Source organism: Trachinotus anak, unplaced genomic scaffold (assembly GCF_046630095.1).
Source record: "Trachinotus anak isolate AG129_WGS33_773 ecotype Australia unplaced genomic scaffold, CSIRO_AGI_Tana_v1 ptg000004l, whole genome shotgun sequence".
In the NCBI taxonomy this organism is placed as follows: Eukaryota; Metazoa; Chordata; class Actinopteri; order Carangiformes; family Carangidae; genus Trachinotus; species Trachinotus anak.
Window position 1 is genome coordinate 5,489,082 of NW_027273855.1, and position 14,224 is coordinate 5,503,305.

General features: G+C 42.3%; 1 protein-coding gene across 2 annotated transcripts in view; it reads left to right on the forward strand.

Annotated features, from left to right (window-relative positions):
* The window catches only part of prex1 (phosphatidylinositol-3,4,5-trisphosphate-dependent Rac exchange factor 1), an 82,590-nt gene that overhangs the window by 65,635 nt on the left and 2,731 nt on the right, over positions 1 to 14,224 (forward strand). For both annotated transcript variants that reach the window (XM_071475446.1, XM_071475447.1), the window contains exons 26-38: positions 18 to 233; positions 3,280 to 3,368; positions 4,034 to 4,116; positions 5,025 to 5,115; positions 5,269 to 5,397; positions 5,491 to 5,532; positions 6,579 to 6,796; positions 7,052 to 7,154; positions 9,429 to 9,572; positions 10,577 to 10,691; positions 11,527 to 11,593; positions 12,998 to 13,173; positions 13,429 to 13,531. In XM_071475446.1, coding sequence (XP_071331547.1) covers positions 18 to 233; positions 3,280 to 3,368; positions 4,034 to 4,116; positions 5,025 to 5,115; positions 5,269 to 5,397; positions 5,491 to 5,532; positions 6,579 to 6,796; positions 7,052 to 7,154; positions 9,429 to 9,572; positions 10,577 to 10,691; positions 11,527 to 11,593; positions 12,998 to 13,173; positions 13,429 to 13,531 — 1,576 coding nt within the window. The remainder of the gene's footprint in view (positions 1 to 17; positions 234 to 3,279; positions 3,369 to 4,033; positions 4,117 to 5,024; positions 5,116 to 5,268; positions 5,398 to 5,490; positions 5,533 to 6,578; positions 6,797 to 7,051; positions 7,155 to 9,428; positions 9,573 to 10,576; positions 10,692 to 11,526; positions 11,594 to 12,997; positions 13,174 to 13,428; positions 13,532 to 14,224) is intronic.

Here is a 14,224-nt window from a genome sequence, read left to right on the forward strand (position 1 = left end):
ACTTATTTTTTTTTCAGCCTCTTGTCGTCTATCACTGAGCCCACGCAGCCACAGGGGGAAGGCGGGGAGCCTCCGGTGTATGAGGCAAGTCAACCCTCCCTGGCCCCCTGCGAGGACGGCTGTGACCAGGACAAAGTGGAGCAAGGCGGCATTAAAAGAGTCTGCTTTAAGGTGAACGAGGAGGACCAGGAGGACTCGGGTCATGACACAATGAGCTACAGGGACTCCTACAGGTAACTGGTTAAAGACTGTGTCACTAAATCACACAGACTTTCTAATGTTGCTCAGGTTGAAATTAAGATGTAGCCTGGGAGATAAAATAAGAATGACTCTTCTGATGTTTGTATTGTTGGGTTTTTCTCAATAAGCTGCCTGATATAAATCACAATTAACTTTTTATGCTGGTGGACAATCTATATTCACCTGGTATAACAGCGTCTTTATAAAACACAACAAAGGAGAAATGGGACATACTTGTCTCACACCTAGATTTCTAACTGTGGACTCTATAAAACATGAACAACCTTCAAACTCCCTCGTTACTCCACAAACCTATAATGCTGCTCATTTCCCCCCTTTGGAAGCTACAACTCATTCCAGATGTTGGCATTTTAACCGAGATGGAGGGCTAAAAATTACTTCAAAATGTTTTGGGCAGATCTGGTTATGTCATTTGCTTGTTGCGAGTTCATTCAGATGTTTTTTTGTGTGTGTGTGTGTGAGTGTTAGAGAGAGTGTGTGTGTGTGCATGGTTCACTGGGCCGTGCTCCACTGAGCCCCACCCTCCACCACCCACTAAGATGTAGTTATTGGTTGTTGGTGCGGTGGGCTGGTGTATAATACAGCCAAATGTTTGGGGCGCGGCCTCCTCACACACTCTGTCATTACGGCCCAGCCACGGCATGTGAAACACAACTACCTCATCAGAATAAAATGTAAAGGCAAATGTAGGCAAATGCAGACACACGCACGCACACACACGCACACACACACACACACACACACACACACAGAGTGAGGTGTTTACTCAGAGATTTAAAGCCTAGTGGAAAAAAAAAAAAAACCCTGTTCATGGTAACAGTACAAAGCTGCATGGTGAATGTGGATGAATCATCCCACTTGTGAAGGTTTGGATGTGATGAAAGGTGCTACTGTGTTTTAGAGGTGGGTGGTGGGTCCTGCTGAGATAATCAGACATTAAAGCCTGAGGTGGTGACAGACCACAGCAGAGCTCAGCAGTCGGAGGTCACGGGCCGAGTACAGCCTGTGAGGAACATAATGTGAGAACAAGGACAGGAGAGAGTGGACACAAGGGGTCAGAGACAGAAATGAACAGAAAGAACAGAGGAGTGAAGAGCACGTGAAGAAATCACAGGCAAGTAGTGTCTGTTCCAAACTCTGGTACACTGTGTCCGTCATAAATCTGTAACTCTGTTGGCTCTATAGTGTGAGTGTGTGTATGGCCCTGTTAAGACCTATTGTCTGCTATTTAGTCGGATCTAGAGTGTGTCCAGAATCACATCCAGACAGATTGCACTTGGCTTCTGGCATCAGATCTCAACTGATTGATCTTCCTGCCTTGCTAAACATGCCAGAGACTGCTGAACATCACATCTCTTTCCTCAGAGAAGAGCACACTCAAAATCAATCCAATACGCATTTCACTCATCTTTTCTTCTTAGGCCAAGCAAGTTATATTCACTGTGGATTGCATTGTGGGACAATATGTCCATTAACACCACACTCAAAATTCAAGTGGTTTTACTCTGAGTGCTGACAGTTTTAGTATGAACATTTTTACTCACATATTTTTTCCCATTGTGAACACTCTATACAGCAGTAGACCGAATTCAAATGGGACATGGCTACAATTAAAGAAGCATCCTCAAAGGAAGCCGTTAATGAGTTGCTCACTGGGATCCCGATGTGTTCTCAGTGTGTTTATGAATCCATTCTCACCTGATTTTCAAGCTGTGAATACGCTGTGGTGCTCTCACATTTTTGGCAGGAGGTGTGTGAGGCTAAATTTGGAAATCACCTCATGTGTGTGTGTGTGTGTGTGTGTGTGTGTGTGTGTGTGTGTGTGTGTGTGTGTGTGTGTGTGTGTGTGTGTGTGTGTGTGTCCGTGAGTGAGAGAGAGTGTGTATGGGTCTGAATTAAGCTGGAAAACACAAAGTCCCCATGCAGAAGCAGATAGCCAGGAGGGGAATAGTACAGGGCCCGTCGGGACAGAGGGGATTGTGTTTATATTAGGCAACAAATAAAATCAATGGGAGGACTGAAGTATGATAAGAGGAAGTGGATTGAGGGACAGCATACAAACACAAGAACATGTGCAGATTTACTAGTAAATACACACATATTACTATGAGTGTATGATGGTGTGTTTGCAGGAGTGTGTGTGAGAGTAAAAGCCAGTAGGAAATTCAAGCCTAACTACTAAAAGATGGCTAAGCTAACTCTCTCCCTGTAATTGTAGCAGCACCGATGCAGCCCGTTTCCCTCCCTACCAGCACAAACACATATTCACACACATTAGAGACCACAGAAAAACCCCAGCAGGTGATCCCCACCCCTGACTCCCCCACTTTGTCATCCAGCCAAGCCGCATAATAGTAAAAGAAGACAAAGCCGGTGTTGTCGTTTTTGTAGCTCGTAGTTGCTCGTAGGCCATTTGTCATGATAATTCAGCTTGTGAATCATTCAGAGCTCCTCTGAGGGGAATTGCGAACGTGCTCACTTTAAGCAATGTATAATTTGAGCCGCATAAATCTTCCACGCGCTCCCGGTAATCATGTCGATTCACGTAGATGTATGACTATAAATACCAGACTGCGTCTTTTTATAAATTTGTCAGGGGCAGGCAGGAGTTCTCCTGATTACTGATCCATAACACACTGGCAGCACTGAAACAAACATGTTTATTAAAGTATCTGTGTGTAAAGGTGAACTCTATTTCAGTGCTTAAGTCTAATGTATATATTTACCATCAGGCGAATGTTTTTGAGTCTGATGCAGCTACAGTTGAGTGAATGCCTCTGTGTGTAAACCAGAGGCAGTTATTACTGTGAGAAACATTTAATTACCTTTGGTCTCACATACTGTAAATCAGAAAAGGCATTTACAATCAGACGGATTATTTGGCAGCATAATTACAAGACGCTGCTTTCCAAACCCCTCTGTGGTTGGAGAGCGGAATGAACCCTCTGCTGTGTGACGCATTTTAACTGTGTTTGTTTGTTTGTTTGTTTGTTTGTGTGTGTGTGTGCTTTATTGCAGTGAATGCAACAGCAACAGAGATTCAGTCCTGTCCTACACCAGTGTGCGGAGTAACAGCTCTTACCTGGGGAGCGATGAGATGGGATCAGGTAAAAACAGTTTTTATGCACAGCTGTAAAGATTTGATTTTTATCCAGAAAACCTCTCACTGCAGTGTCTGCACTTTGTCAGTTACATGTTGTTTTGGCTCAGTATATTGGATTTCAAGGGAAACAATGATCATTTCAGAAAGAATAAAATGTGTCACTGTCCAAACAAATAGAGCTGTAACAAAGTGAATTCAGCATAAACAACATAAGCGCGGCTGAGGCAAGTATATGCCTCCTGAGTGTCAAACAAAGACGAGGCATGATGAATGTTTGCATAAGAACAGATGAGTAGTTGTTATTGCTCTGTACTTTGTGATAATGTTGATCATATGTCATATGCTTTCACTGTAGATATTTCTTGGAGGTTGTGGTCAGATACTGTAGACACAACATTTCATAATCCCCACAGCCACATTTTCTCTGCATCGAGCCAAGTATGTGACCGCTGCTGTTTATCACATCGCTTTTATTAGTGTTACGTCATAAACAGCACACAATGAGTCCGTGGTGAAATCCCTCAGTAGCCCTCAACCTCTCTAATTTGATGCATCAGAATTTACATTTACAGATGGATAGAACTTATTTAACACATGCAACAAACGCTGGTGTCCAGAAGTGTGATCACTCCTCAACTCTTTGCTTGGTGTTTTTTTTTTGGTTGGTAGGGGATGAGCTGCCATGCGACATGAGGATTCCCTCAGACAAACAGGACAAGCTGCACGGCTGCCTCGAGCACCTTTTCAACCAGGTAGGTTCCCGGGGTTCAGTCTGGAGTAAAAGCTGAATTTCTGTTAGCAGGAGCCATTGCACTCTTGAGCTTCCCTAATTAACCATAGTCTAATCCAAACTTTAACAAAATTTTTATTCTTTTATTCTTTATTCGCAAAAGAGGAAAGAGGACCAAATAATGTGACTGAAGTTTAAAGGCAGCCAGAAGACGTAAAACTGAAAGACAGAGAAACAAGAACACACACACATATCAGCTCTAACTGCCCCCCCACCCCCACCCCCACCCCTTAAACCATTTGGGACAGATGATTGTGATAGTAATCAGTCAACATCTGGGCTGAGTTACCTCATGCAGCTCCCTCTGTCCTCTGCTCTGGATCCTGGGTTTCTCTCTCATCTTTCGCTTGACTTCCTTTCTTTCTTTTCTTTGCCCCACCTTTCCCTCTTTCTCCTCACACACACACACACACGCACACACGCACACACGCACACAGAGATATGTTGATTCAGTTAAAGACATCCATACCTCTTTTCTTCTCCTCTTACCAGCATTTGATGTTGTTTAACTCCACGTGGGGTGCCCCCTCTTTGGCTGCGATAGTTTTTTCCACATGGAAACAGCAGCTAAGGGGGCTTACACACACAAGCCTTGTTGTTGTTAATGCTGCAAGAACCACGCCAGAAATTACTGCAGAGTTGTGTGTGTGTGTGTTTGACTGACACGGAAACAAATGAGGGAGCTGGTAGAAGAAAGGAAGGAGCTGTGTGTGGAATATCAGGGATGAAATATCAATTGATTACCTGACAGTCTTTCTGTGTGTGTGTGTGTGTGTGTGTGTGTGTGTGTGTGTGTGTGTGTGTGTGTGTGTGTGTGTGTATGTGTGCACGCTTGTGTGTGTATGTGTCTGTTTTTATTTCTACACAAAGGTTGACTCCATCAACAGCCTACTCAAAGGACCTGTCATGACCAAGGCCTGTGAGGAGACCAAGCACTTTTACTCAGACCACAGCCAACCAGGTACATGCTGTATTTGTTTGTGTGTGCACATTGATATGTATGTGCGTTTACTGCTTGAAAGGTGAAAGGGTGTGTCGACACGTTTCTGTTCATGCAACCGTTACACAACAGAAGCACACGCACTCACGCATTTCCTGGGTTTTATGTAAACAGAGTTTCGCCAAACAGAGGACTGGACAGCTCGTTGTCGCTACATTATCCACAAGAACATCCAGGAGGACCCTTGGAACCTGCCCAGCTCTATCAAAACCCTGGTGGAGAGCTTGCAGAGATTTGTGGACGGTTAGTGGAGCGAACACACGCACACACTCCTGCCATGTGGTTGTATACAGTTACAATCAGTCACTCCACCTTGTTTTCCTTCTACCTCCACAGATGGAAAGAACCAGCTTCTCCTGGCTCTGCTCAAGTGCACAGGTAGAGTAACATGTCCGTGTTTGACACAAACCAGTTCATATTCACAGCCAGCTGGTGGCAAGTAATCGAACTAGATAGAACCCGGCTCTAATTTTCCATAAAATTACCAGAGGAGATGCCAAAGCTGGCTGTGCAATCACTCTGCAGAACTGAGTCTCAAGCAGCTGGAAGGTTCTCATGACTGGAGTATTTAAGATGATTCCAACAGTTTTCTCTCTTTGCAAATGAGATCATCCATCATATGAAATTACAGCCAGTTCTACATCTGCAGGTCCTAAAAACATCTTCAAAGATGATTAAATTTTAAAAATGATTTATTTAAGATGTCAAGAATCCAGTTTCTGTGGATTTTTTCACATTTTAATGAGCATATATTTTATCATCTTTTTTCCTTTCATGTTGTAACATAAGCTTTGAAAAAAAAGCATGTGCATGTTTACATTAATAGTGACCACTGACTACAGTAGGTCCATATTAAGTATGTTTTAGTTTCATCACATCTCATTCATTACCAAAGAGAAAGCAGATGTTTAAATTAACTTTAACTTTCCAGTACATTTAAATCATTTGACGGAGTCTGAGATGTCAGCCATGTTTTTATTTCCCAGAGCAGAAGCAGATCAAGGTTAAGGCGAGTTGTTTGGTTTGTTTCTACAGAAAGAAGTTTAGTGTTGAAGCACATGATGCTCCAGTCACTTTGGACTGTGCACGGTGGCATATGGTGTTAGTTATTGGGAGATATCCTCTCAGGGGATCCAGACTAACGGAATAAAGTATATGTATTGGAGAAAGTCTAACAAATGTATAATGAGGAAGGTTAGAGTGGGAGGTCAGGGTGTCTGACTCTCTCCTGCACGCTGACCTTCACGCTGACCTTCACATCTTTTTCTCCTTTGCCTGCCTTTCTCTGTACCCTCCATTTTCATACAACTCCCTTCACTTCTTCTCTTCTTTCCAAAACACCCCCCCACCCCCCGTATCCCTATGAACTCCGGCCAACTCCTCTTTGACATCATCATTTCTTACTCTCTACCCCCCAACACCAGACACGTCTCTGCAGCTTCGACGGGATGTGATCTTCTGCCAGGCAGCGACGGGCGCCCTCTGCACTCTGGCCGAGCAGCTGCTGGCGGCGTTCCGGTCGCGCTTCAACAACGCCGGCGAGTACCAGGAGGACGGCAAGGAGACCAGCCGCAAGTGGCTGGAGCAAATATCCGTCATTGGTGTTCTGCTGCACTTCCAGTCCACGCTGGCCCCACACCTGGTGAGGACTGTTATTTATTTGACGACCAACAGAGTTTCTCATTTGTAGTTTCATAAATTAGTTATACTTTCTAAAAATAAAAATCTTTCCTGACGCAGTTTTAAACAAACACCATAATGGCTTACATATCCTGTTGTATCCTTCCCTCTGTGGCATGTTCCCGGGTCTTTATGGCTTTCTAGTCATGCAGCTGTCGTCACAACCATCAGGAGTCTCCTGGTGCACCCTCTGAGCTTTCTTTCTCTCCTCTGATAGAAAGAGGAGCGCACCATGCTGGAAGATACCAAGGCGGCCCTGTTGGACTTGGACAAAGTCACTGTGTTCTTCAGGCAACTGGAGGATGAGTGTCTAGTCGCAAGTAAGAGACTCCATCAACAGAGACTGACTTGGCCCATTCAAACCAGACTGCTGCTAATGAGCAGCTGTATGGTTTGACCAACTCTGAAAAGAGTTCCATTATGTGGATGTATGGAAGCTATTGAGGGTGAAACTGTCATTTTGCCATTGCAGATTTAATTTTCTTTTCATGGGAGAAACTGAATAAGCAGCTAAAACAACAGTATAATGGCTCCATAAATCATCTTAAACAAGGGCAGAGCATGTAGTCTTTTAAAGTCCTCTTTGTCCGTGTATTACAGATAACATGGTCCCTCCTGACGGGCTGTGAAGGGCTTCATTAAAATTTGAGTGCTGTTCTGAGACACATGAAATACTAGTGTATATGTGGTGGAAGCACTCAAAGATATACACAAACATTACAATTGAATACACATAGATGTATATAATATTCTTGCATCAGCATGTAACATATGCTGTTGTGGAGAAATATTCTTTTGGAGCATGAAAATGACAAATTGATTTTGTGGTTTGTGCTTGCTTCTCTCCTCTCAAAAGGCTCAAGGTTGTAACATTTATTTCAGAGTAAGCATTTGAACACAGAGGTGTAGTGCAGGTGAGTGAGGATGCACCTAGGCTGCGCATTGTGAGAGTCTTGACATGACCGTGTGTATAAACTGTAAGACCTTTGTGCCTTTTAATAACCTCACTATCTGTAGCCACCATAAATGCTGCAGGCTACCAGAAGCTTTAAAGCCAGCAGATACAAATGACGGCTGCATCCCGAATCAGTTGTCTTTTCAGCCGCCTCAATGTGGCCAGCAGAGATTGCTTCTCAAAGGAAGCGCACAACATGCACTTCTCATTTTAGGAGGCAAAGCTATGGATGAGGCAGGGATTTACTATTCCAGGTTCACACTCAGGTGCAGGAAGTATTTAGTGCACACATGCATATATTGTGCAAAAACATGCAAACTAATGTGTATACATTGTCATTTACACGGTACTTATTCGTTGCGTATGACAGACATGTAGCAATAAACACTGTGCACACTCAGTCTCTAACACTTTGATGGAAGAAAGTCTTTAACCAAAATGCTTTCCTGAAGTTGCATATTCAGCTCAGATTGCTGCAGTGTCGGCAGATGGTTTATGGCGGCAACGTCCATTGGACAGTATTGATTTGCTAATGGCATCCTCAGCAAGCAGGGAGCTATAGGTAAGATAGGGTCATGTGAGCACCGCAGAGTCTGTAGCCCCTGAGTTCAGCCTGAAGCATCACAGCCAATTCCACAGGATTACAGCTTGATGGGTTCTTTAGGAAAGAGCACTGACCCTAGAGGTTGCTCAGTAAAGGTCATCTTTTCCATTTTCTGAGAACTGCTCATGTCTCACTGTCGGAAAATGTTAGGAGGAATCGGCACGAATCAGCGTCAGGCTTATAAGTTATTACTAGTCATGTGTTGTTCATTGAATTAGAAAAGGTTACTGCTCTGCATACAAATGATACAGTAAAAACAGAACCTTTTAAACTGAAATTGTTTTAGCTGCATAAATATATTTAAAAGTTCAATAAATGTGCAAGACAACAACAAAGATATGTAAACACATGATGAAATCAAGGATCAACCTCTGTCAATTTGTCTTGTACAATCATTTGAACACTAATGCTACATTAAAAATAGTTTATACACATAGCAGTATGTGTATCGCAGATTTTCCTAACATGACTAATTCACAAGTAAGTACAGTGTTATATTTAACTAGACTTTTGTCACTTTTTCCATTACTGTGTGTGTAGTCATTACTGTCTGCGGCAGTGTCCAACTAAGGCTGGAGACACAGTGAGCTCTCCACCTTCACTTCTGGAGGCTTTGAACTTCTGATACAACTGCAGTGATTTAAAAACCCTTTTTTTTTTACTGAAGTTCATGATTGTAGGACATAAACATAATACACATGATTTGAAATGATGGATTATGCTCAATAATGCAGCAGTGCTGTCTTTAATGGCAGTTGGAAACCTGCACTACAAGAGAGTGTGAGATTTACTTGACTGTTGCTTACTCTATTATTAATGCAGGATTTGTATATGTGAAGTGGTGCCAAATAAAACCAATTGTTCAGAGTTCACTCTGTAGACATCTCTAACAAAATATCTGAGGGTACTTAAAGATGACAAACTCTAGGGCCCCTTACAGTTCTCACATGTTTATTTATTGAGTTGCTCAGACAGCCAAAAGTATAATATCACAGCCTTGTTCACGTCTCCCCTGTCTGTGTATGTGTTTTGCAGACACACCAGTGTGTTACCAGGTGGAGGGCAGCCGACAAGCCCTGAGGGTCACCCTGTTCCTGGACAGCTGTCACTTCAGTGAGCTGCCCAGTCGGTTGCAGAATGGAGGCAGCCTCAAGCTCCACACAGTCCTCTTCACTAAGGGTGAGACTGGGCAGACTGGGACAGAGGGACTGGAGAAAGTGAGAAAACTGCAGGGGGATGGGTGTAGACCAGGTAGCAAGCAGGGTGGGGTGTTGTTCCTTTGATATACAGTACCTCACCAAGGTATATTTTTCTTCCTCAAAACCTTATTTACAACAAATAATCCATTCATCTCAAATGCAATGATATTGTCATAACACAAAAACTTATTTGAATACGCTCGATGCTGTATGCAGTCTCTCAGCCTCTCACACATGTACATTTCCTGATAACTTGATGTGCCTTTATGAAGTTAGATTGAAGCCTTGTATTACCAATTTAGAACACTCCACCTTTACACTCCTCTTCGCTCCCAGGCTCCTTCTGGTTCTCAGCCGGCCTAGTATGAGTGGTTGCCATTATGCATCATTCCTGTCTGCCAAATAGCCATCAATTTTCCATATACACGTTCCATCTGGAAAAATAACTCGATGAGAGGGCTCATATTGTTCTCATGTACTTCAGTGTTGCTCCAAACAGCTTCAGAGCCATTCAGTACTGCAGATATCTGGATCAACATCACCACCTACTGGAAAAGAGTCTTGGCTACTGGTTGCATTTGTAGTATGGGGCACCCTGTGACATTGCAGATGCTGAAGTGTGTGTGTGTGTGTGTGTGTGTGTGTGTGTGTGTGTGTGTGTGTGTGTGTGTGTGTGTGTGTGTGGGAGGGGGGGGGGGGGGGGGGGTCATATCTATAAGCACCACATGGATTTAAAAAAACTGTAAAATAAGGAGATTTTGGGAAACTTTTATTTTAGAGTCAAGGTTATGTTTATGTTTAAGGTTGTTGAATTGGATGGGTTTGTGTTCAGAGTTAACATTAAAATTAGGCTCATGTTAGTGTAAGAGATAATGATGAGGTTTGAAGAAGTGAGGGTTGAGGTCCGAGGGCATTAAATAATGTGATCATGTGAGTTATTGCCCATGAGTGTTGAACTGATTGCCCCCTGCCTTCTTCGCTCAGCCCTGGAGCGTCCAGAGGGAGTGTCCCAGCAGGACTACGCTGCCATGGAGGAGTTCCAGCAGCGCACCAACGCTGTCTCACTAGAGAAGGTCAAGGCCTACTATCGCAGACTCAGGTACGCTATGCTGCACTGCATTACAGCCCTCCAGTGGTTTACTCACTAGCACTCTGGATATATTTCACCTTAAAGGGAGAGTTCACCCTGTGGTGTTGCATAAGCACGCAGTAGCACACAACCACGCTTCAACTGCTGTTTTACTTTACATCTGACATCTGAGGTCCAGAATTCTTCAAGGTGAGAACTGTATCATTTATTCAGACCTTTCTTTAACAAAGTCCCACATCAACTAACGGGATTTTGTTAGTTTGCTCATTTAGTAATGCAAAATGACTCCTTCACATCTCAGACATTAGCATGTGTAGTTTAGGAATATTGCCTATATAATGAAAATATTAATTCCTAGACGTTGTTGTTTGGGAGTGAGAATCTTTACAGACAGTTTATGTAATATAGTTGCAAAATGCTGGGCTGATTTATCAAACTGCCTTTGGGTTAACAGCTCAAATCACAGTGAATATTGGTCACTTTTGATAATACATCTCTCCATAATACGTGTGTATATGTGTATAAGCATGTATGTGTTTATTTAGAGTTTAACTCTACTTTGATTATTATTGGTTATTGCCCTGTAACATAATCATGTTTTTAATAGCCTGTTAAGAGGGTCGTGATTTCTGATATGTGCACACTTCCAGGAAATGACTCGTGGAACATCGATAAATGATGAAATATGTACTGTAGCAGATGCATAATCTATACAGTCAAGTACTCTAGATGGTGTGTGACTCAGCTCTCACACAAACTGAGTCAGAGGAGGAAAAAATCTGTAGGTTTTCAAACCAGATGGAGAGTTTTAAAAACTGAAATAGAGATGCTCATATCTCAACAGGGCTTTCTATTTGGAGAAGTCCAATCTCCCCACAGACTCAAACACCACAGCTATGAAGATTGACCAGGTAAATATATACTTAATCTGATATACGTCCCATTTACTGCTTTTGCTGAGCTCACAGAATGTGTACATTCCAGTCTCTGTGGACTTTTATCATGTAACTTATACCCTGTTCTTGCAACATACTGTAAGTCCATTTGTATATAATGTTGTGACTGAATATAAATGCAAGCACAGATACTGGGCCTTGAAGTTAGAGACCTTCAACCAAGCATTTCAAAAGTAAGATGAACTGGTGTCCTGTCCCCTCCACTGGAATTCCCCACTAGTTTGTCAAGACTTCCCCATTAACTCCAACTAACCTCAACACATCAGCATTATAAACTGTTTCCATTTGAACTTCAGTGGTGATTAGTTTAGAAAGGAAAGTTTAGTGTCTCAAACTGACTGTAGCTGTAATAGATCCCAGTGATTAAAACTTATTAGAACATAGTTTCAATATATAGAGCCTTATTCTCAGGTTTTCATTGTCTTTCAAAGGAAAGACTGCACAGAGTGTGTTATTGTGTTATTTGTGATGGCTTTCCTTTTGTTTCTGCTGATGCACCATCTTAACAAGTCCGTTACTCAACTTAGGTGAGTACTGAGTGTTGATGCTGCGTTCCATTTACCTCAGAAGTCAGGTGTCGGAGCTGGGAATGACATCACACCCAAGCTGACTGCTATCCAGTAGAACAAGTTGGAAGCTTGTTACTGCTGTTGTGTGATTGTTGTTGGGGTTTTTTTTTTTTTTTTGTTAGCAATGTCAGTTGACAACAACACATTGATATTTTGCACAAACAAACAGTGTAGCAACATGTCCACAGATGGAAGTTGGACAGTAATGTGTGTCTGACTGATTTAATGAAATACAAATAAGACAGAAGTGACAATCAACAGTATGTTACTACAGCTTTCATCTCTGTTGATGCACAGAGCGGCCATTTTGAATTTTGAGGTCAGGTTTGGTGAAGTCTGGGTTCTTTCCACTTTCCCAGTTGGAAATTCAACTTCCAGTTGAAATTCCCAACTGGAAACCCAGAAATTCCAACTTCCCAGTTCAAATGGAATGCATCATAAAATACATCAAGTGGAGTGAGAAAATTTCACTTGTTTCTAATACAAATCAACCTTTTCACTTTTTTGTCTAATATCTCTCAGATTGAATTGATACGACTGTATCTTGAAGTATTTTGCTTTTTCATTTTACTGACATTTGTCTTGAGAAAATTGCCAGAATCGGTGAAACTATGTGGGAAACAAGTGAAGTTTTTCCTCCTCTTGGTTTTATAAAATTAGATTTGAACACTCATTTAGTTACTAAATGACTTGGTAAGATGGACACCATTGTGATATTCTATTGTATCATCTCATTAGCAGTCCATTTAACCACTGAACCTTTCCGACCTTCACTTGCTTCCCTTCATAGCTGCTGCGACCCCTCAACACACTGGACGATCTCTGTCGACTAATGCAGTCCTACATCAACATGCGCCCGAGTGCCCACGGCCACCCGTCAGGTGTCAGCGTGCTGTGTGTGTCCTCTGAGCTGTGTAACCGCCTGGGAGCCTGTCACATCACCATGTGTGGCACAGGCATGCAGAGGTCAGCCTAGCAACACACCGACATTATTGTACTGCTTTTGTCGTATCACTGGACTGTCTGCTGGAATAAAGATTAACACAGTGCAGAGTGGATGACATGCACCACTGAACCTCTAAAGCGCAGCCTTTGCCTCACTGTCTGAATTAATTGCTACTTCAAAGTACCCAAGAGATGCATTTATGGACGACCCCATTAGTGTGTGTTTGTTGCAAAGGTACACACAGCACTAAACTTTGGCTTTTTCGCTCTTTGCAGATGTACCCTAAGTGTGACACTGGAGCAGGCAATGATCTTAGCCAGGAACCACGGCCTCCTGCCGCGCTGCATCATGCAGACCATGGACATTATGCGTAAACAGGTAAACCTCAGGGGCTGCTGATCTCAGCATGGGGACCAGTATACTGTCTTTTCACACACAGTCAGTAGCTACTTTATGTTCAACAACAGCTCTGCCATAAATCCAGCCTTTATGAAGTTTATAATGTAAACATTGTCAGAAATGTCTAAACTAAATAACATGTTTATTACTGAGGTCATAGTTAAAGGTGGTGTCTTATATCGGGAGGCGTTTCTAACTTTTTGTCTGCCCTGTTTACAAACATAAGGTGGGACTGAATATTAGAATAGAATCTGAATATGATGCAGTCTAGTGCAGCACCACCATTCATTACACTTCTAAAACATATAATTGGATTAATACCTCCATAACATTGTAAACTACTGAACATTATAGGCATGATAAAAGTAGAATTAAGGGAAGATTAAATTTGATTGCATTAGACTGCATTAGTTGTACCTAATAAAGTGACCAGTGAGTGTGTATCTATTTCAGGAACTAGGACTGGGCAATGTGGTTGAAATCAGTGACACACTATTAATAAGTGTATTTTTCCAATATTGATGTACAGCATATCACAGTTTAATTGCATTACATCACACTAAACTCCAGCCACATCTACAACAAAATCTCAAGTAATTTTTTTTAGCTTTTAAATACAGTCTGCTTGAAATAATTTATTTGGACATCAACATTTTTTTGAATGATAATAAT